Source organism: Bombus affinis, chromosome 17 (genome assembly GCF_024516045.1).
Source record: "Bombus affinis isolate iyBomAffi1 chromosome 17, iyBomAffi1.2, whole genome shotgun sequence".
NCBI classification, from domain to species: domain Eukaryota; kingdom Metazoa; phylum Arthropoda; class Insecta; order Hymenoptera; family Apidae; genus Bombus; species Bombus affinis.
Window position 1 is genome coordinate 5,624,269 of NC_066360.1, and position 24,858 is coordinate 5,649,126.

The 24,858-nt window shown below is 37.9% G+C and overlaps 1 protein-coding gene across 28 annotated transcripts in view; it reads right to left on the minus strand.

The window, feature by feature from the left end:
* The window catches only part of LOC126926350 (uncharacterized), a 44,389-nt gene extending 24,110 nt beyond the window's left edge, over positions 1–20,279 (minus strand). For 6 of the 28 annotated variants that reach the window (XM_050742671.1, XM_050742668.1, XM_050742665.1 and 3 more), the window contains exon 1: positions 8–850. In XM_050742671.1, coding sequence (XP_050598628.1) covers positions 8–365 — 358 coding nt within the window. In that variant the 5' untranslated portion in view covers positions 366–850. Of the gene's footprint in view, positions 1–7; positions 851–20,068 lie in introns of those variants that run through there. The other 22 variants (XM_050742673.1, XM_050742677.1, XM_050742690.1 and 19 more) reach the window with 10 other exon arrangements.
* Positions 20,280–24,858: the final 4,579 nt, after the last annotated feature.

The following is a 24,858-nucleotide window of genomic DNA, read 5'->3' on the forward strand; positions in this document are numbered from 1 at the left end:
TGACGAGGTTCTTGAGCTTGACGAGGTTCTTGAGCTTGACGAGGTTCTTGAGCTTGACGAGGTTCTTGAGCTTGACGAGGTTCTTGAGCTTGACGAGGTCCTTGAGCTTGACGAGGTCCTTGAGCTTGACGAGGTCCTTGAGCTTGACGAGGTCCTTGAGCTTGACGAGGTCCTTGAGCTTGACGAGGTCCTTGAGCTTGACAAGATCCTTGAGCTTGACAAGGTCCTTGAGCTTGATAAGATGCTTGAGCTTGATAAGATGTGGCTTGATTGCATTCCTCGCAAATCCAAGCCAGAGTACAAGCTCTTACATAAGAATCACAAATTGGGCATGTACAGTCATATCTGTCGTATATCCTCTCCATTGCTGTAAATAAAAAATTCGATTTGCATCATAAAAAGTTCAATAACGGTTCAACAATAATTTTCATCATAAAAATTTATCCAATAATTTTAATTTTACTTCTTCATTTCTTAAATTTCTATGTAAAAGGAGTACAATGTAAATAAAAGGCTAATTTTATAGAAGTTAAGGTAAAAAATTCTATACAGATATATATATATCTGTCGGGTTCACGGTAGGATTGGAGGTGTGGGCGTTCAATGAATCTTCATCGGTATTAGCCATTATTATGGTACCATACAGAGTTTATTGGCACAAGTATGGAGACGATAGATTTGACAAATAACTGCGGCGGTTAGACACTCGCGACGCTAATGACAATGGTCTGAGATTCGATAACGAATCCGCGGTCAACGGGACTGTTTACTCTTTACTCGTCGGCAACGTCTAGGTTGTACTCACAGTTAGCACATGGAGTAAGTACTCTGTCTAAATGATACCTCAGTTGATGAGATCGTACTCGAAATCCTCTCTCCGTCACAGTGACGCTGTCTAGGAAAAACTGAACTCTTCTCTCGCGGTACCAGGTCTTTTATATTCGTGGAGAAAAGTCTTCGTTCGGAGAGTGAGGGAAATTGCCGTTATTGTTAATTGGTCAGTCTCCGGAAGTGTCATTCGCGGAAAAAACTGTTTGCCTATTTTCGTTAATTAAGGCTTAAGATTTATAACAGGTCATCAGGCTGGCTGAAGATATTTTGCGAATATGTCTCGACAACCGGCAGTCAACCTATCCAAAGAATAGGGTCTGCGTATGACGGGCCACGGGACAGAAACCGTTAGAATGTTTACTGTCGAGTGCCGCTACAACTATTCCTTTCTATGGAGGGCTATAGACTTTTTCCATAACTTTGTTAGATAAAACGTTCGTCCCTTGACCGCGGCTACGTTCGGTGACTGGTTGTCACCTCGAACCCAAGCTCATTCTCATAGATTTTAGACAATTACAATCGGGATGAAGGACGATAAGGTGATTGCTTAACTACGGTTATGGTAGAATCCAAATTACAGTATTAGGAGTTTTCCCCAAGTTCCAGGTCTTTCCATCTCCGACATATTTATACAAGAATTTTGACACATATACTATTGACAAACGTATATATTGAAAAATTGTTATTATATAATCAATTAACAATGAAGGTACAAACAGATTAATTATTTATTAAGTAAGTTTGTTGTTTATGTAACAATATCCCTATATATATATATATATAATTCTTACTTAAAGACAAAAGAAATTATTTTATTATTGTTATATTTTCAATAAATATATGATTATTACAAATGTTAACTATAATATATTTTCACCAGAAGTATATATATATATATATATATTTACTTATATATATATATATATACCAGAAGTATATATATATATATATATATTATCAAATATTTACTTAAATATAACAATAATAAAATAATTTCTTTTCTCTTTAAGTAAGAATTTTATAAAAAAAATAGTATTCTTAAAACTAATAAAGCAAACTTAACCTAAAATTCAGAATTGCAATTTAACCTAGTACAAGTATAAATCTTACCAACTGCCGGTTGTTTTCTACACAAAATTAAATCTGGTTGGTATTTTACCATATCACAGAATTTGCAAAATTCTTTTAACGTGAATCTTTTTATAACATACTTCACAAGTCAACACATTTGAAAATTCTCTACTTTGTTTACATTTTACAGTGCCTTTTAAATCGACAACAAGTTAACAAGTAAGAGCGGCGATCGGACAATCGATATGCCGATGACAACGAACTTAGGTTTGATAACGAAACAACGGTAAACGTAATAACGAATGTGATGCGATACAGGATTCTGGCGTGACTAAACGTACTTGTCCACTACACAAATAGAACTTATCTGTATGAAACTGAATCCAAGTGGAACTGCCCTTATCTCTTAGAGTGTTGAATACTCGCGGCCTATGCGGTCCGTACGGACGGCGCGCCGCTAGCGCTCAGGATTGCTGTGGACGGAGTACTTTTTCGTTACACTGAACTCTATTGATTGACTATTCGAATCGTAATAAGTTATAGTAATTCTTTTGCACGAGACTAAATGATTCAAGAGCGTTACTTTTTAGTATTAATTATTTATTATAAACATTGAAATTTACAGTTAGCTAGAATTTGGATAATAAACTAGAAAACTAAATTTAGTAAATATAATACAAGTTAATAATTCAGTTGTGTATGCAAAATCATCGACGAACCTTTGATACGTTTGTGCCACATTTTAAAATCCGAACGTTATTTGAATTGTATTGAACAAACTGAACGGCGTCGCGATCGCTGTTCTTCGACGTCCTCGGGCGCCACCGGAATCTGATGATACACGCGAACAAGATCGATTTTCGAGAGGATGCGCTTATCATGTAGTTGCTGTACGAAATCTTCGATGTGCGGTGACGAATACCTCTCGGATATGTTATGGGCGTTCAGCGCTCGATAGTCGCCACAGATTGTAGACCTCTGTCTTTTTTGGGGACGACGTGCAACGGTGATGGCAATAGGCTGTTCGACGGTCTAATCACTCCTTGCTCTATCATCATCTTCAATTCCATCTTCATCTGTTTGAACTGGTCGGGGGCGAGGCGTCGTCAAGGCTTGCTCATGAGGAGGGATCCTGGCGTCGTCTTCATGTGGTGTTGCACACCGTGCCGTCCTGTACTTCTTCGGAAAACGGACGGCCGGGTTAGACCCGAGAATTCCGCCACGAGTTGATAGTAGGTTTATTCGCCGATTATTGTCTTTATCGATGGTAAGTGGGCCTTGGCCGCGTATCCTATTGATGACAATTGGGTTGTCCCGCGAGTCCACGAGTAGCTGAAAAAGTCCAATCCAACGGTGGGTGAATGATTGTCAGCTACTACAAAACGCCATTTGAAGGCTAGTCTGAGGCTCAGCTTCAGGTTAATCACGATGGTACCGTATGTCGCTCTTTGCTTCCCGTTCGCCGCGATCAGTTCCTACTCGTTTCTGATCGCGGGTCTGCGTAATCAGCTCTGTCAGTGCGCACACATATCGGCGGCTGTGTCCACAAGGAAGGGAGTTCTCGAACTCTTGTCCGTGACGAATATGGGCTGGATACAGAACCGTCTTCATGCGCTCCTTTCACGGTCAGCTGTTTCGATGATTCCAGATGTACGGGGACTTCATTGCACGTTCTTGAAACGTTACGTGGTAGTAGCAGAGGCGGGGCTGCTGCAGTCTCTCTCTCAAATATGATCTACGACGACTACTGCTTCTTCGTCGTGGAGGACGGCCATTCTCGAAACTCCGCGTGCTTATTTACGCCCGCAATTGAATAATTTGTTCGTTCAACGCATTGTTGTACCCCACCCATGGTTCGCCTGCTCTAACGTTTTGTATTCGTTCCCGTGGCTCGCTTACCGCTGCAATTCGGGATGTGCCCGTTCGAGTCTCATGCATCCTGTCCGCCAGCTCTGTCACGGATTTCGGCTTGGAATCCGTCGCGGCAGCTAGGGTTAACTGCACGTCTGCCGGCAGGTGGACTCGTATCAGAACGGACTCGTCTGAGACTATAGGCGGTAGCCAGTTTCTTCAGGTCTCCGGTCTCCGATTTCCTCGCCCTCGAGCAATTTTCTCATTTTTGTATCGTCGGAATCGGCTAGTCGTTTAACCAGCTCGCTTTTAATACGTTTGTAGCGTTCCATCTCCGGCTGATCGACCAATATATTCTCCATTTGAGCCAGGATTGCTTCATCCAGTTTCCCGACACTGGATACCCCAACTCGTCACTCGCGATACATGTGAACTCAAGGTACGTTTCTAATATGACTTACGACTTAGCACGACCCTATGCGGTCATAACGGCGGTATGCGGTGTCCTTGCACTGCGTCAACCCTGTCGGCGGCATTCGACGCGTGTATTTGCTCGCTCGCTCTTTCCATTGCGCAAACACTCTTAATTTGCGGCAATCGAGGTCTCTGTAGCGCTATCACGTTCACCTCCTTCACGAAATTTTTCTTTAATGTATCGGATCGAAGTCGGAGTTTGACTAGATCCTGTCTGGACTTCTGAAATGATAATATAATCTCGTGTAGAGCTTGTGCGTTGTTAGCGACGCTGTACCGATACTTTGTAAAGAATAGAATTCAGAGTATTCCATCTTCGATTAGGCGAAAGTTGTTAGAGACTACTGATAGTTTTTCTTGGGCATGGTCAAATTGCAAATTTTATCGCCGGTGGGTTTATCACTGCCCATTAAGAAACTCTGTGGGTAAGAGGTTTTATCGTTTGGTGGGGCTCTTTCCTTTTATGAGGTATATTCTTACTTCGGTAACGATGAGGAATGTGGCCTCTTCATCTTAACGTTACAGTATAATTGGCAATAACATTTCGTTGGTGGTGCAGTTGACTCTAGATATGTTACGTCCTGGTTCCCCTATCGTTTGGGTCATTCGAGGTGGGACCTTCCCATGGCGGGTGAATCGCAAATTTCGAAAATAACAGCTCTCGGTTGAGTGTCCGTTCTGTAAACACTTGGAACATACTAGTTTCGCTCGTCCATTCGGAAAGTGATTATATATTCAAATTTTCTTTCGCCTTCGTTCAGTTTGCGCGTTGCCAGTGTTATGGCTGGTCTCTGTGCTCTTGGCTTGTTTCTGATATGTAGCTCCATTTGCGATGCGAGGTTCTGCGCCTTGATCAGTGTATCTGGTTGACTTGGAACAACTTATTGTCCGATGTCTTCTTTGAGGTTCATGACGTACGTTTTTATTGCATCGCTTTTCTCTCTTTCTTCTTCCGCTTACAGGTTTTGAATATTTGCTTGGAATGGCATAAATTAGTTCATTTATTTGTTGCCTGAAGAGCATACTCTATGATTTTGCTTTCCGTGTTTCCTTGTCTGGTCGTTCTAAGATTATCGAGGCAATTGGTTACTGTTATTTGGTATTGCAAGGTTTTGCCTTTTATTTTCTGTTAAAATATAAATTTTTGAAGTAATGGTTATGGTAGCATAGGTTTCTTAAGTACATGACATTGTTTATGAAATCTTCTAGACAAGGTTTCCATTTGTTGCTGCTAATGGGAAGCCTTCCGCTGGGTTCGTGATTTCGTGTCTTTCGCCTCTTATTTGTGTTCTCTTCTTTGCTTTTACTTTCTACTTTCTTTCCTTTTGTTCCTGTTCGTTAGATTTGGCGGAGAGTCGAGTCTCCGCGTCTTTCGGAACGCCAGGGCTGTGAAACTAAGAAGGTCCGTGGTTGATTTTGATAGTAGAATCTTTCTTTTGGTTGGTATTTTCATTTTCGCTTATGGAGGGGTCCGATTCGTTGCTTTGGTCACCATTTCCGTTGTCTTCTTTTATTTTCTTGACTGTTTTCATAGTGAGGATAACACTATTTATCACTTTTGTTATTAAATGTTACTGTATAATTTGACACACTCGCCGAAAAGTCCTACGCGTGGTATCTTTGTTTGCGCGGTATGAGCATTGGCTGGCATATAACTGGCTTTCTTATTTGTTTTTGATCTTCAATAAAGAATAGAATACTTAAAGAAATATGAATTGGCGTAAAAGCAAGTTGTATTTGCATACATACATTCAGATATATAAAATTAATCATAGCTTCACTTTCGAAACAGTGGCTACGAGGTTCTGTCATGTACGCGTGCACTTGGAAGATAACGAGAATGAAGTGGACGGAACATTTTAAATTGATTTTCTTCAAACTGAAACATTGTATTTAAAAATTATGATGTTACATTTTCGACGTGCTGTGCACAAGGAATGGATACGGTTTGCACCACCGAATTGAGTACTTAAGTTTGCAGAAAGCTTCTCGCGTCTTCGACGTGACAAATTTGGCCATCCCTCCCAGGATACTCATCATCCTCAACGGGTAAACTTCCAACCAACTCTTCGGACGTTCAGCAACCGAAGGACTACGATCATCCCAGTTGAAGACACGAGTATTCTAGGTAATGTACCAAACTGGCTTTCATAAGCCATAGAAATCGAAGACCTAGTTTCGATCCCGAATCTTCTGACGACATCACAATGACTCGACCAACGACTATACACCCTCAGCCGACTCGAATGTGTTGCAACAAGTATTGGACTGACGACAAGAGACAGACGAGTTCAGTAAAGCTCTGCACCCAACCATGCTCACTGAAGGAACAGAAACATTCTCCGATGACTCGAAAGAAGAGCCGGTTATATGAGCAAAAGTTGTGCCGGTAACCTACAGCTGGACCTTCCCGTCAAGCACGAAGGAGCTCCACGGAAAACCCAGGCGAATTACCAGCAAAAGTTTTCAACGAATAAGTGGAAACCTTGCGAGGATGAGACGTCGTTGGTGTAAACGACTTTATGAAGAATGTCATGTACGGCAGAAGCCAATGCTACCAAAAACCATTGCTTCTAAAATTAATTCTTGTCAAGAAAATAACTGAAAATGAGAAAAGAGGAACCTGCTTCGTTAAAATGGAAAACCACAAAGATTTATACACTGCACAAAGGCAAAGCGTTTCAATCCCAAATACAGCGACCAGTTGCCGCGACAAACTTAGAACGATTAGAAAAGGAAGCACGGAAGGCGTAAAATCATAAAATATGCGCTTCAGACAGTAATTAAACGAACTAATTTATGCCATTCCAAACAAACAATCAAAAGCTGGAAGCAGAAGAATCGTTAGAAAACAAGAAACAGTCGACGCAATAAAAGCATACATCATGAACCCAAAAGAAGACATCGGACAATAAGATATCCCAAGTCAGCCAGATACACTGGTCAAAGCCCAGAACCTCGCATCGGAAATGGAGCTATATATCAGAGGAAAAGAAGGAGCACGCGGACCAGCGATAACACTGGCATCACGTAAACCAAACGAAGCTCAAAGAAGATTCGATAAATAACCAGCCTCCGAATGGACGAGCGAAAATATGTTCCGAGTGTCACGGATCGGACACTCGAGCGAGAGCTGTTACTCTCGAAATTTTCCATTCATCCGGCATGGAAAGATCGCATGTAAGTGAACCAACCAATAAAGAAACCCAATAAAGGAACATATCTAAAATCTACCGCACCACCACTGAAAGATTACTGGTAATTATATCGTAACGAAATGATGAAGAGTAGCGACATTCTTTATCGTTGCCGGAGTAGGAATACACCTCATAAAAGGAGAGCTTCCACTAAACGACAATACCTCTACTAACCTAAAGAGTTTCCGAATGAGCGATGACAAACACAACAGCGATAAGATTTGCAACCTGATCATTCCCAAGAAAAACTATCAATTCCACGTAATCTCTAACAACTTTCGCCTAATCGAAGATGGAATATTCCGAATCCCATTCCTTGCAAAGTATCAGTACAACGTCACTAACAATGCACAAACTCTACACGAGATTATATATCCACTCCAGAACACCACAGACAGAACAAGGTCAAATTCCGACTTCGAGCCAGGACATTGAAAGAAAGCCCGCATTAATATATTTATTCAACACTGGTACGCAAATCTGTCACGTTACAAACGAGATAGAAAATTCTGACAAATTAAATCAAATCAGTAAATTTGCACAAATCGTACGTATCAAATATATTGATCCAGAAAACTTTGAGAACCTCTTGAGAAAATCCTAATCAACTACCTAGACTTTTAGCCGCATAGGATCGCCCTGTAGTCCGTAACGTTTGAAACGTACCTTAAGTTTGCGCGTAACCCGAGAGACGAGTTGAAATATCTTGCTACTATCGCGAAGCTAGATGAAGCAATCCTAGCTCAAATGGGAGATATAGTGGTTGATCAGCCTGAGATGGAACGCTACGAACGCATTAAAAGCGAGCTGATTAAGAGATTGGCCGATTCCGACGGTACGAAGATGAGAAAAATGCTCGAGAGCGAGGAAATCTGATACCGAATGCCGTCGCAGTTCTACCGCGACCTGAAGAAACTAGCACATCCCAGACCAGTTCGTCCTGGCGCTTTGGAAGAACCACCTGCAGGCAGACGCATACTTAATACTAGTCGCCGCGACGGAATCTAATCCGGAAGCCCTGACGGGGTTGGCGGATTGGATCTATGAGACTCGACCAGGCACATCCCGAATGATGGCGGCAAGCGAACCACGGGAACGAATACAAAACGCTAGAGCAAGCGAACCATAGGTCGCCTGCTATAACGAGTTAAACGAACAAATTATCCAACTGCGGGCGCATACAATTTTCGGCAATGGCCGCCCTTCACGACGACGAAGCAAGGGTCGTCGTAACTTATATTCGAGAGAAAGACTGCAGCTGTCAGGCCTCTGTTACAACCAAGCGACGTTTCAAGACCGCATAAAGAAGTATCCTTCGTGCACGTGGAATCCCGGAAACAGCTGACCGTGAAAGCGGCGCACGAAGACGGTTCTGTATCCCGCCGATATATGCATATGCATTTAGGGTTTTATTTTAATTTAATACAAATTTTTGAATATTACAATTCATTTTTTTGTATTAATTGTATTAATTGTATTAACCGGATTTCATGGAATTCATGTTCTTATTGGTACATTAATACTTTTATATTATTTTATTCGAATATCTAAAAATCACTTTTCATCAATTCATCATATTAATTTTGAATTCTCAATTTGATACTGACATTTTGTAGATGTAATTTGATTATTTATTTATATATTTTACTATATTTTAATCAATTAAAATTTATTCTTTATTTATTTAAATTATTTAACTTTTATAAATAAATTAAATATATAGTATAACTATTACAATTAATTTCCAATTAAAAAATTTAAGATAACTTAATATATTTAATTATACATTATAATTTTTTACTCAATAACTTTAATTGTTATTTTAATTATCTTACTTTTAAATAAATTTTTATCTATAATTAAAAAAATAAATTTTGAAAAAAATCTTCCATATGAATGTGGATTTAATCCAATTACAAAAATAAATTTACCTTTTTCACTCCCATTTTATTTAATTTCATTAACATTTATAATCTTCGATGTTGAAATTATTCTATTAATACCCCTAATTTTATTTATTAAAACTTTAAATTATTTATATATATTCTTTATAATAATTTTTTTCTTTATTATACTAATTTATTCATTAATTATAGAATGATTCTGTAATTATTTAAACTGAATATATTACATTTATTTATTTATTTATTTATGTATATATATGTACTGACAGAGCAGATTACGCGCACACTCGATCAGAAACGAGTATGAATTGATCGTGGCCAACAGAACATGAATCGCGACATACGGTACCATCGTGGTTGACCTGAACCAGTCCTCAGACTAGCCTTCAAATGGCGTTTCCTTGTAGCTGACAATCAAACTCTCATCATCGGCATGGACTTTTTGAGCTGCTATGGTTGCTCGTAGACTCACGAAACAAACGGCTCCTCTACGCGAGATCACAATTGTCATTAATGGGATACGCGGCCAAGGTCCCCGTAGCATCGATCTGCGAATAAACCTACTATTAACTCCTGACGGAATTCTCAGATTTAACCGAGCCGTCCATTTTCGGAAGAAGTACAGCACGGCACGGTGTGGAACACCACATCAAAACTACACCAGGATTCCAGCCAACAACAAACCTCAACGACGCCTCGACCCCGACCAGTTCAAACAGATGATGGTGAAATTCAAGATGATAGAGCAAAGAGTGATTAAACCGTCGAAGAGTCTATGGACATCAACCCTAGCTCGTCGCCCCTAAAAAAGGAGGAGGCGTACGATTTGTGGCGACTACCGAGCGCTGAACGCTCACAACATATCCGATAGGTATTTGCCACCGCACATAGAAGGTTTTGCACAGCAACTACTTAATAAGTGCGTCTCCTTGAATATCAATCTCGTTCACGCGTATCAAATAATTATTGTAGCGCCCCAGGGCGTCGAAAAACAGCGATCACGACGCTGTTCGGTTTGTTCGATGCAATTCATGCCATGTTCGGATTTCGAAATGTGGCACACACATATCGAAGGTTCGTCGATGAAATCATACGCGGTTTAGATTTCGTTTACGAGTATGTCGACGACTTTCTGATAGCTTCGAAAAATGAAGAACAGCACCGTCAACGCATCTACTAAATTCATTTAAACGCTTAGACGAGTACGCCGTAGCAATAAATCCTGCGAAATGTGAATTTGGCGAGATCATATTTTTAGAATACACCATAACCGCCGACGAGATAAAATCGCTAGCCGAACCTTGTTGACGCCATTTTCGAAGCATCGCACCCTGTCAAACATCTGCGAAGGTACCTCGAAATCATTAACTTCTACCGACGTTTCATACAAGAGCACGCAGCCAAATCTACAACTATTCAACGACCTGTTAAAAGGTGCGAAAGAAGACAACGCGCCCATCGAATGGAACGTGTTCTCGCGGACGTTACGCGATGCAGGTGATGCTGCAACAACACGTCAACGATACATGGCAGCCGTTAGGATTCCTTAGGAAAACCTTGAGCTCCGCGCAGCGAAAGTGCAGCGCGTATGATCGCGAGCTACTCTCAATGTACACAGCGGTTAAACGCTTTAGACACGCCGTCAAAGGAACAGATTCTGAAACTTATACGAATCACAAGTCCCTTACATACGCGTTCAATCAAAATCTCGACAAATGTTTGCCGCGACAATTCTGCCACCTTCAATTGTATTGGACAATTCACGACCAACATCCGATATATAAAGGAGCTAGATAATAACGTAGCCAACACTTTGTCCCGTATCGAGGAGATAGAGAAATCGGTAGATCACCGAACTTTAGTAGCCGCATATCATATCCCGATCGTATCGGAGTAACTCACACAACCCGGAATAACTCACACAACCATCAGCCCAAATGACGAAATCGCAATAGACATATTACAATCTCTCATAAATGCCGAACAAGGTAACCAATTTACCCGGCTTGTCCAAGAGATATCGACTAAACACCCCATTTTTCCCATTAAAGGCCAAACAGCCAACTAGATCATTAACGAAATTTGGAATCACTATGCGTACATATTTCCCGTACCTAAAAGTATCCTGTCGGGTATGGGACGGAATTTCGTATGTAAACTGATGGACATTTGGAAATTTGAACAAGCGTTCAAGAATAACCGAATCGGACAAATCGATATCGGTATCCCAAGTAAAAGATAAACTATGGATACAGAAGGAGTACATAGTTCACTGACAAGCGATTACGAAAGTTAAGCCGGGCACGCAGTACTACTACGTAGTACTACTTTTATTTTATTTTTCCAATCTCTCCTACTTTCCTTAATAATCTATTTTTAATAATCTATAATCTAAACATAGAGAAATAGAAATGTTTTAGTATCACGAGACTAATACCATATATCACTCATTCTTGCACACATTTATATATTTCAAATGTTCTTTTTTTGTACATTAAAAGCAAATAAGAAAATCACTTATTTCAACTAACGCTCATACCTTGCGCAATGGAATCGTTCTCGTCTGAAGGCAGTTTCAGAGATGGGATAGAGTTTGGCTTTTTTGATGTAAAAATTTGATTTCCCTGTGGAACATGCCAACAGAGTCCTTTTTGCGCAACTGTATTTTGTGCAAAAAGTACTTTAATAATTCTAAATCATCTCTTTTATCGTAGGAATAGTTTTATTTTAGATTGTTTATGTTGCATGGCATGGAGCTTTTGTCTCGTAATTTTCTTTTGTTATAGATATAGGGTTCGAAAGGCGACTTTTGTTTTATTTTTACTACGTATTCTTGAAGGACGGTCTGTACGGGTTTTTCTATTTCGTCTACAAATGAGTCGATTTGCCTCTTTGTTAGATTGACCTTGTTGCGGGTATTCAGGACGCAATTCTTTTCGAGCTGATTTTGTAATTTTTCCTAGTGTGTTATCTTTGCACTTGTACCTGGGACCGTCACTCCGTGTTTCTAGGATTACGAAATCTGATGTATTTTTGTTTATCTAGAATGCGAGAGAGTTATGGTCGCAATCGTATTCTATGGTTTTGAGCGTGTTATTTGCCCGTAAATTAAGGAATTGTAATTGTGCGTCTCCAAGCCATATGGCTGGGTATGAGCCTCCTTTTGGGCAACAGTCAATCCTTTCTTTCTGCGTTTTTAATGATTGTTTTAATTCGTTTAATTGTGTCTGTTGCTCATTTAGGGCTTTGAATATGCTTTTTTTGAAGTCTTTAATAAGTTTTTGTTACGTTCAGTTGGGATATAGTTTTAATTATGTTTGGATTTTGAATTACGCGCGGTAATAAATTTGTTTGATGTAGTTGGTTTTCGGAGACTTGGTTTCGGCTTATTCCTTGCCTAAGGATGTCTGAGAACTACGGAATGAATTTGCCACGCGTTTGTTTTTGATTCTTTGCATTTGTTGATATGTTCGCAAAATTTTTTGCAAAGTTCCACGAATTTTGGGCATCCTTTATGCAAAGCAGGATAATATCCGTAGTTTTTACAGTTCACGCAGTGCACTTTATCTTTGTTTACCGCGTCTTTTTTGATTTTACACTCGCTGGGTCCGTGCGGCCCCACGCTGTTTACATTTGCGACATTGCGTTATGTCATTTTTTCTGACTTTTTCCCGAAATTTTCCCATGATTTTGCCCTGAAGTAATTTATGCGGTTCATTTAGTACGTACTAATATTGCTTCGTGAAGATACTTAGATTACGTAAATTGGGAGCGATACGTTGTTCTCTATTGTTCTTTTTGTCGAGAAGCGCCAATGTTTTGTCAATTGGACCTCCGACATCTGTAGCGCTCGCAACTCTACGACTATCTCTGCCTCGGAGAAGCTATTGTTCAGAACCTTCAGTGAGATCGTGTGGTACTTCTCCGATTTGGGTGTGTATGCGTAAAATGCTGTCTTAACTACAATTAGGAATTCTTTCGCTTTGTTAAAGTCTAGTATACTTCGTAGGAATACGTTTCGTTTAATGTGGAATGACTGTGTTTCGACTCCCTTCAACGAGTTTTACTGCGTTCTTTGGGTCTTTGGGTCTTGGCGGCCGATGTATATTGGGGGCGGTTTGTCTCCATTTGAGGGGGCTGTGGTATCAGCGGATTCTTCCTTGGAGAAGCTGGTGGCCTGTCCGGGCTGTGTCTGACTTCTCGGTAGCGCTGTCGCTGGAGATTGGCCCCCTGCGTTGTCCATTTCGCTGGGCTGCGCCTGGGACGTTAGGGGTTACGTTGACGATTGTATACCTCTCCGTCCATTCATTATTCTCTTTCGGACTTGTGATTTCCCGTCCTGAGAGGTCATATGCCCACTTGGTTTAATTTCTAGGTTTTTGTTCTTTTTCCCTATCAGTTCTAAAGTAGTTTGACCTTGTGGATTCTTTTATTGTTTTTATTTGAGGGTGATACCGTGTCTCAGATATGCTTTCTTTCCTAGGTTTTCGATCTTTTTCCTTATTATTGTGAATTCTTTTATTGTTATAATTGTTATATATATGTTATATATATATAACAATATATATATGTTATATTGTTATAATTTGAGGGTGTTACTGTGTGAGATAGGCTGGAGTCTTCTGATGGCAATACGCTGAACCTATTTTTCGTTCGTATTGCTGATAATAGGGAGCTATATGCTGAATTTATGGTTTCGTTTTTTTCGCGGTTCGCGTCTCCTGTTGTGCTTTTTTCTTTGCTTACACTTTCTTGGCTACTTTCTGCCCTTTATTCCTGTTCATTGATGTATACGACCATAGCTTATTAACACTTAGCCAACCGCGGGAGCTATACGCTTCTCTGTCCACCGCGCCCGCACAAGCCAACCGATACGCTGTCCACCGTGCATTTTTCTAAGTAACGAGGGCTAATATTCACTAATACTTGAAAAACAAAGAAGTCTAAAAATTATTTAAGTCATCAATTATATTTTACGGTAATGATCTTGTTTAACGATTTCACACTTTGTTTATACAAAATATCAAATTAATATTATATATTTAAGCCATAAAAAGATACAGGTAAAATTAAGAACATTAAAGATGATTAAAGATAAATGACAACTTGAAAGTGAAGTTAAAAATTCATAATGTATTTTAATGTTTTTTAAGCGTGATATCGTTCGACTATATCTATATTTAGCCATAGCTGATGGCGTAACATTTTAATTAATTTTAAAACCACTAAATTGGTGCATTTTATTCCATACTGCACTTTATAAAAGCAGAAAAAGGGTTGCAATTAATTGGGAATAATTCCAGGTAAACGATAATATATAATAACAACAACAAAAAAGAAAACGCGATGGTAAAGTAAAAAAAGCCAATACCACCCATCTAAGTACTAACCGTGCCAAGCGCTGCTTGACTTTCGTGATCGGACGAGAACGAGTATTTTTTTTTTTTTTTTTAATCTTTGTTTATTAATTCCAGGTTTTTTACATATTTTTTTTTTACATGATTTTTTTTCAGAATAAACGCTCAATTCTGATTATAGGGTGGTACAGGCAAAAGTACCGATACGCGACGGTACGTCATAGCCATGCATTATTACATCTTTTTTTTTTTTTAAGATTGTTATTGTAACTTAAATTTAAGCCGCTGTTGCGCTGTGCTTATGTCCTGAAAGCCTGGATGCAAAAACAGGACAGTTCGTTAGCCTATTAAGGAGGGGAGCGACGAGAACGAGTATTTTCAACGCGGTACGAGCGTTGGCTGAAGTAGTCAGTTTTGTGATTTCATGTTATCGAATAGAGAAAATATTTAAGAAAACATACATGTATGTATGAGAGAAAATGGTATTTTTAGACGTGCATTCAGATATGTAAAATCTTTTCTGGCTTCGTTTCCCAGACAATGGATTGTGAAGTTCCGTCACGTAGGTACTCCTATACTTAACAAGTAGCGAGTCAAGTGAACGGAACTTCATAATTGATTTTCTAGAAAACCAAGTCTTGCGTCAAAACTTGTTACTTCATCGTCGACATATTTTTGTATAGGAAATCAGGCCCTTTCGTCCTGCACCATCATAATACTCTAATTTTCTCGCCTACTTCAATTTCAAAACTATTTAGTTTCACTGGATTACGTATAATTACCAACAGCAAAATACTAATGTGCTCGACCGCGGAACTTTCCATAACCTCGCGACACAAAGCGCTATACCTTTAAAGCGTAAGGTCGACGTGCCTAACGTACCATCGATATCCCTACGGTTCTTTCGCCGAATATTCGGAAGAATGCATACGCGGTAACGGCCGCGGTACATCTAATAACCGCGTGTGTAGTAGGGATATCGAAGGGCAACTAAGGAAAGAATCCGTTTGATTTCGAACAAAGGATTCATTCTTCCTCGAGCCGCGAAGTGCGAAAGGTTCAGCGTCATAGAAAAGCAAACACGAGCCGAGATACGCGATTATAAACTCTCGATAATTAATCGTAATTGTGGATCGTAAATTGTTGACTGGTAATTGTTGACAGTTAATAAACTTTTTGTTGAACATCTGAGTATTCCTTCCGCTCCTATCACGACACACCACCTCACTAACATTCACGGACGACACGGCTGGACTAGTCAGGTGACACTGTACAACGGCTTCTTTGGTCTCTATTATAGTAACGCGACATACACACAATGTCGGCGATAGAGCGCAAATGCCAGCAAGCAGAAAGGGTGGGAAAACTTGAATAAGGCTGTAGCGGCACTCGACAACAAAACTTTACAACGGTATTACCAAAGCGCAAGTGCCGACAGGCCTAATGAGGCATTGATATCAATGAGGCCCTTCCATCGAATATTTGTAAGAGGGAGTAGGTGGCAACGGTGGCGGACGCGTAACGAACGCGTGCGTACTAGGGATATTGACGGATAACAAAAAGAAACGAATCGGATCAACAAAACAGTTGAGTTGTAACCGAGAGGAGAGTATCGTCAGTTGGAATCGGGCGTAAAGAATCGAAAGCGAGAGTTGCTAATAAATATACTGTTAAACACCAACGAGTATTTCTTTGGTACCCTACACGTCCTACACGAAAATCACCTCAGGGCTGACGGCCATCAATATATTTCGGAACCGCAGCCATTGATTCTCAGTTAGCCACCGGAGAGTCAAGAATCGTTATATCACACTCTTTCCAAACATTCTTAACCGTCACTCTGTTGAATTCACATAATAAATTCTATCGCCATAGCTAAAGTCTGAATTTTTTACCTTGCTTTTGAAACATTTAAACCTAAGCGAAATCATTCGAACGACGCAAGGAAACGTTCAGTGATTTCTTAGTTTCACTACTCCCCGTGCCTTTGTCGCGTAAAATAACAAAAAAAGCAAAAAAGAAATTTATGATGAAAAATAAAAAAAAGGAACTCTTACAAAAAGAGATTCTTTTGTCACCCCTCAATATCCCCACTGTCCACCAGTTTGTTAGGCGTTCGCGACTATAGGCACGCACGCCTTCTTCTCGAACAATAAGCGGAATAAACGTTGGGATATTGATGGTTCATTAGGCACTTCGCTTCGGCGATATATATTGTTACCGAGTGCCGCCACATCTTTATCTCCGGTTTTGAACTGAGCTGGTCGTGACACCTTCGACGTAACACTAGCACTCTAATCCGGAAACATCAGTCATATTACTACCAGCGCGTATCAGAAAAATGAAAAAATGACTGCAATATAAAAGCAAACCCCAGTCGATTTAACCAAATTACATTTAAGATACGAAAACGGAAACCGCCTAATACCCAATTGAATAGCACGCACATAACACAAACAAAGCAAGTTAAATACTAACACTCCACTAAGACTCATAACTTTCATGAAAGCAATATACATATAAATCAATTATAAAGCAATATATATATAAATCAATTATAGACAAAATATGGATAAAAAGAAGACAAATGTACTGGCTAACTAGTCGAAACTCGAAAGTCAGCATGGAAAATAAACTAATAAAAAATTTACAAAACGTAGGGAATACCGCTATGGGGGACAGGAGCAATGAGTCATGTAAATAAACCAGAGTCGCTTCTAGAAGATACTCAGAACAATAGCCAACACCCCATGGTATGTCAGAAACGAGGATATACATAAAGCCTTAAAAATACCAAAGGTCAAAGAAGAAATTAGCAGGTACGCAGAAAAATACAAGGAAAGAACGGCTACATATCCAAATCAGTTAGCTGCTGAAGCGAACAAAACTTTCATAGCAAGAAGAATAAAAAGAAAACACCCCACTGACCTCACTACAGAAATAAAATAGTCAAATTCGAAGATGGTATCCCGCTAGGGATAGCCATCCACAAAAAAATTTAGAAAAATTTAACAAATGTCCGGCTGGACAAATTGGAAAGTAGAAATTAAATAAAAAAAAAAAATGGATTGCGTGTTTGCCCACAAAGGAGTAACCCAAGCGCAGAAAACTTTGAATAATACTTGTTACTAGCGAATATCCATACTTAATCCTGTTGCGGTCTTCCATTCAACTAAATTACTCGGTAAGAGTTTGAAGAAGAAAGTTATCTTTTCCAACTAAAGGACCGGGAAAATGTAGTAGTATGTTACCATATCCTTCATAATGACTTTTGTAGTAATACAAGCACTAAGAACAATTCAAATCATGTTGTTGTTTTGCCTCGGAGTATCAAGATCGTTCGGACACATTTAATGTAAGAATAAAAATACTCGGGCTAAAAACAGCGTCGCCGCTACGTGTAACGATAGACGAAGAAAATTCGATAAACGAAAAAACGATAGACGAAATTCGAATTTGAATTTTCCGACGGCCTCCCAGCCAGTACGAAACCCAATAGAAACCCAAATAGAAAAGAGTTTAGTATCTATCAGCATCTACGAGTATCTTTTTGTATCGACGAGCGATCTAAGTGTTATCACAAGTTATCTACCGAGTTATCGACGATTATCTAGCGAGCATTTACTGAGTATTAATTAGTAATTTTACTTTGCGATTTATACTGTGTACGAGCGACTCAGCGAATATAATCTGTATATGTATTTATCATTTTTAAATATATTCGACGGTTACGACAACAAGTAATAACATCTAGTAAATCTCACGATCAAACATCCTATTTACCAGTCCTCTATACTTTCATTGCAAAGAACCAGTACATTCTATTCTAGCAAACAAAATTTTGGCATTAGTAAAATTTTTACGAACTCTTATTTTCTCTTTGAAATGTTCCGATGTATTCATAACACTCTCTGCTATTTCTTTTGCAGCTTTCCTACGCGGGTCATATTACCGTCTTAGTGCGTTCCCTAAATTTTCTATGATCGCACGTATTTTTCTCAAATGTATCGGCTTCAACAGTCGGATAACATTTTGCTCTATGCGTCCAAAGAATACAGAAATTCTTAGAGAAAAAAAGCAGTAAGAACAAAGAGACCCGGAGACCACAGCAGAGTTAAAAAGAACATGAATTTAACTTGTAAATATGTTGGATTCTTGCGCCCTTGTATTAACCTTCTGCTTAATCACTTTTCATTGTTAAGAAACATTTTAAACGCTATCCACAATACAATGATAAGATACTTTGTTTTATGTACCACATTGTGAAAATAAAGATAGTTTATTCTTTACTACATATTTCTTTAATACATAAAATATTTTATTCGTATTGTGGACCAACAACTACTTAAAATAGTATTTAAAATATGTTTCTTATATATTTTACGCAGCGCTGCTCAAGCACAGTTAACATATTCGCAAAGAAAATTCAGAAATAGAAATAACTTTTAATTATATAAATATCTAACTCGTCGGTTTCATCAGTCTCTGTAAAATACTGTTTCGAATTAATTTTACAGTCTCTCATACCAGTACAGACAAGTTTAACCGTAATTAAAAATGTATCATAATCAATACTGAAATAGTCGAGTAATAATAATCGTTTAATGTTTCGAAAATCATATAGAGTAAATAGAAAAATAATTATTTAAGATAATATTGACATAATTTAACCGTTTGAGCCTCGGGGATTTTGAAAATCCAGGGTCGAAAAGTCCTGAACGACACGATAGCTTCTTAATCGATTGCGAAAAGAAACAAAAGCGGCATAAAAGCGCTCGTCATATTCGTTATTCTTATGAAATACATCTATATTTTTATATATGCGTACTATTAGTTTATAATTATTTCAAATTTTGTTCAATAAAAATTGTTAAGATAACAATGTAATACAAAATTTGTAATACAAAATCTAAACAGCGCGATCACGCTGCTTGGTACTCAAACGGTTAAAGAAATAACGATATGTCTAACCTGTACGCGTGCGTCTGATATCGACGATACCGCGCTCTGTAACTTGATCCCCGTCGAGTTAATCTTGCATAACAGATTTACGAGGGAGAGTAATGACTCGATGCGCGAAGAACAATTGACAAAGTTAAAACTCAAAAACAAAATATCGAAGAACAAACGATGAGAAAGTTTCGAATTGTCTTCGACGATTAATACGAAATTAACGAATGCTTACTGCGGACGATTAAGCGATTCGAAGCAACTGAAGCGAATGCCGCGACGCGATGTACGACCAAACGAATGCTGAATTATCGTACGACGATACGAATGATTAACGATACACTCGTCCGCGAACGCGTCTCGATGTCGCTCGCATTTGAAAGACCCGCATGAGACGGTTTACTAATCGTTCAATCACTAAAATGATACTTACCTTCGCGTATGCTTGGAGATATCGTTCAAAAATGAAGACTTCGCACAGGGCTGTCCACTGATCGTTACGCCTGCAGGAGCTCTTGAAGAGCACTGAGAGATTGAAACTGTTCGTTACTCTACGATTAGAGATTCGAAGGCACGGGAGCTGGTTGCCTCCTACGTGTTCACGATTGAACTGCTCGAACGAGACTGCTGATGCCGTTGTTAGACTCTAGCGAACCCAACACGTATCGAGTTAGAGTCCAACATGGCTGAAAAGGGAGGACCCCAAATTCGCACGCTGATTGGTTTTCAAGATAATCGTCTAACGGTATATTAGCCCGAAAGATGGCATTTACTACATGAAGGAGCCCCAATTGCGTGGGATCCTTCGCAGAAAGAGCGTGAACTATACAAAGATGAATGTATGTACATGAGGCTTCGATGATATTGACTTAGGGTTGCGCTTGACCGTTCGGACCGTTAAAATCCGTCAATTATCCTTACAATAAACTCATAGCATAGGAAATTAGAAATACTGCTACGAATGTTGAAGGGGATCGTTTTAGCTATCGGTGTACCCTTCCAAAATAACGCCTTGACTGCGAAAGCGAGCTACAACGAGACAAAAGCTACATACTAATCAAAATAAACAACCGAAAATACAACTATTTTTACGATAAAAAAGAAAATAGGCGACCAAAATAAAAAAATATATCTAAAAAGACAGAGAAATCAAATTTTTAGGTCAAAAGAACCTAACTCTATCCCTTCTTTCAAAATACCTCCAAAGGAAGCTCCTCTTCTCCAAGAAGTAGGTATAGCGATACAGAACATCAATAAAGACATGGAGTCTAGTTATTTCATATCATGTAAAACAACGGAAAAAACTATATTATCTGCAATCACTTTCAAAACGCACACACACACACACACACACAACGAACACATGGATCGAAGATAATTAACAGAATTATTATCTTCGAAACAGTTAAACTGAAAAATGAAATAGAGCAAGACATATCGCTAAATAAGACAGTCTTCATATTCTCTAATGAAAACACTTCGAACTACCACAAACAACCAGACACAGAAATAAACTACTTTACAAATTATAACCAACTAAAAATCATTTTCTCTAAATTAAACAATAAACGCCCAACAAAATCAAATAATATTACACAGTGCTCTTTGAATATGCAATAAATAATAAATAATATATATAATAATATTAATATTATATATAATAATATTTCCCCAGAAAATGGAAAAAAGCTAAATTAACAACCATCACAAAAGAAAAAAAAATAAAAACCGCTTCTCACCTTCAAACCTGCGATATATAAATCCCCTATCCAACATAAGCAAAATATTCGAAATAGTCATAAATAACCCCCTAGTCTCCTCTTGTACAAAAAATAAGGTAATCCTAAAGAATCAATTCGACTTCCTTAACAATCAATTTTTAATAATCTATATTCTAAGCATCAAGTGATTGCGTTGTTTTAATATTACGCGACCATTACCATATATTATATCATTTTCATTTTGGCACACATTTATTTCTTTAAACATTTATTTTTTTGACCATGGAAAATAAACTAAAATTTACAAAACGATAATAAAACCAATTTGGAATACCGCTATGGGGGACAGGAGCAATGAGTCATGTAAATAAACCAGAATCCCTTCTAGAAGATACTCAGAACAATAGCCAATGCCCCATGGTATGTCAGAAACGAGGATATACACAAAGCCTTAAAAATACCAAAGGTCAAAGAAGAAATTAGTAGGTACGCAGAAAAATACAAGGAAAGAACGGCAACATATCCAAATCAGCTAGCTGCTGAAGCGAGCAAAACTTTCATAGCAAGAAGAATAAAAAGAAAACACCCCACTGACCTCACTACAAAAATAAAATAGTCAAACTCGAAGATGGTATCCCGCTAGGGATAGCCATCCACATGTTACTTAGCAATTCAATTAGACAAATTTACCAAATGTGTAGCTGAATAAATTGTAAAGTACAAATTAAATGATAAAAAAAAAAAAATTTGTCGCATACGGCGCTCAAACTTATTCCGATTACAGCTGAAGAATGACGATTGATCTGTTCGGGCCATCTTTCACTGTCATACCAACTTCACTGTTACCAGTGAAGCAGCAGTTTATTCGTTCTGAAATTTTAGTGCTCTCTTTCATTGCTTGACAACTTAAAATAGTAAATAGGTGCCAATTTGGTTAAACCATCTTTGGAATATTCTTTATCGAATGATTCGAGTCCAATTTAAATCGGTGCAGTAGTTTTTCAGTTATAACCGAACGAACATAAAAGCACTTTGCACTTTATATATGTATATATATACCAGAGATAAAGATGTTGCAAAATTTGAAACCTATACTGAGGCCCTTGACTGTTAGGCTCTGTTAGGGAATATAAGTTAGAAGACGTAAGAATTCTGGTTGTAATAATTGTGTAATGTAATTAATTTTTATCTGAGAAAGACACGTCTGCATTTCAGACTAAATTCTTAAGAACTAACCGTTAACAATGATTAAACTGTTCAACAATTAAACTATTAAACAAAAGAAAATAATATCGACATCTTTTATATATATTTATATATAAATAAATGGTTGCTGTGTCTTTTTCCTATTTATATTGCATTATACGTATAAAGAAATTTATTTTCAATACGTCGAATAATTTTTGCTGTTATATACTACGCACGAGCACTTATTTCTCATAATAATCTACCAGGCACAAATAGAAATTTTGTACGTACATTTTTTGACGAAGTTTCGAAATAGTCCAATAAAAAAAATTCCAATTTGTCCTTAGAATTCATAAATTGATGAATTCGTAATATAATGCCAAATAGACAATTTAGTCAATTCTCGATTTAACATAAAAGCTCTTCTTGAAATTAATACACTGAAGAATTTATTTTATACATTTATTAGGGTTTTTAACGCAAATTGTGGAAAATTTGTTTAAAACGTTATTGGGTATACTAACAAGAACTGCCAGCGATACAACAAGCGGAGATATTTCAAAAGAAGATAAAATAAAAGGACAAATAGAAGACTTATTGGACAAACTACCAGAAGAATTCAATATGCTAGAACTTTACAGCAAGGTACTCACTGTCTCTCTCTACTACTAATTTTAATGAATTACTTAATAAATCTAAATTTAAAATAAATAGAAATTAGTAATTAAGAAACCGGAAATCTTTAAAAGAACGTTCAGACGATAAATATTTATTATCAATATTATTGTCAATATTTAAGGTTCTCATTATTTTATTGACAATGTATAGAATATTTAACTTTGGCAAACTAAGGCAAAACAGCGGTTGTAGGGGACATATGTGTAGATTTATACAGAAAAATTCTTCAGTACTGATATTTACAACATTTTAAGCTCATCAAAATCGTTGCATCATTTAAACAATTAACTGCGTTAATTACATGACATTGCTTGATTTTAATTACGCACCCCGTAAGGGATTTTGAAAACTAAATTCCGCAGTTAACTGCTTAACATCGAAGATAGACCGAGGGACGAAATTGGGTATAGAAAGCCGGATCTCGGAACAATTTCCGTCTCAAATAAGATCTTTGTTAAATTTCTTAGGTGGAAACATCGGCTTTTCCGTTAGACAATTATCCTCGTTTTCCGTTAGACAATTATCCTCATTTTCCGCTAGACAATTATCCCCGTTTTCCGTTAGGTAGCTATCCGCTTTGTCCGTAATTTGTAAGAACATGCGATAAACCTAAGGACTGTTCTAAGGTCCAGCCATAAACCGTAAATACCTCTAGGATTAGAAAATCCTTCAGGACAAACAGATTAACTTAAAAAGCATGTGTTAAAACGACTAAGTTAAAAAAGTAAAGTTTATGGCGGGTCTTTAGGTTTATTGAGGATCGAAAGGACAGTATGTGAACCATATAGGCTGCCAGGCAATGAAGGACGTCGCGCGGACCATTTCACGCGATGTAACAACAAGTTTTTATGCATGTTCACATTTTTGCTCTATACGTTTTTACACAAACGCACAGGTGACCGCTCGCATGTACGACATATACAGAATGATAGTAAAAAACCACATTAGACGAAATTAAATAATTTCAAATAATACCTGATCAAGTGTATATGGACTGTAGTATTCAGATATATAACCAAAACTTTGCTCGGATTTATGGGCAAGAGTTATCCTCCATCAATTTCTAGAATTGCTTGCTCGTAATAAGAAATATACTAAGAAATAATTTTATCTATTCTGTGTTGCACTGTCTGTTTCTAACCTCTATCAGAGAGGAAATTTCTCTCTGCTCCCACCTTCGGTGCACGCATTGTATAGACCTGTAGAGTAAGCGCGAATTTTAATAATTTAATATTTATATATTTTATTATAATTTGATAATTTAATATAATAATTAAGATAATTTGGCCCAATTCGATATTTGAATCTTTTTCCATAATTAAGAAGGTTACTGATAACAAAAGTTTAGGTTATTAGAAACTCATTAGTTCATATTTTCGTTCCATATACTTACCTATTAATTAAAATAATTAAATTAAAACTTTACTGATATTTGAGCACCGTTACAGACTTATGAAGTCACGCATTCTTTAGGTACACTCGGTACGTGGTCGGAAACGTTCGGCCTTACTAATTTTTAATTACCTGTAACTGTTTTACTATTAATCATTGTAGAAAAAAATACGCGCCACAAATATTTCTTCCCTAAATTAATTTACATAATTACTGAATAGTATGCAAATTCTTGGGAAGTCAC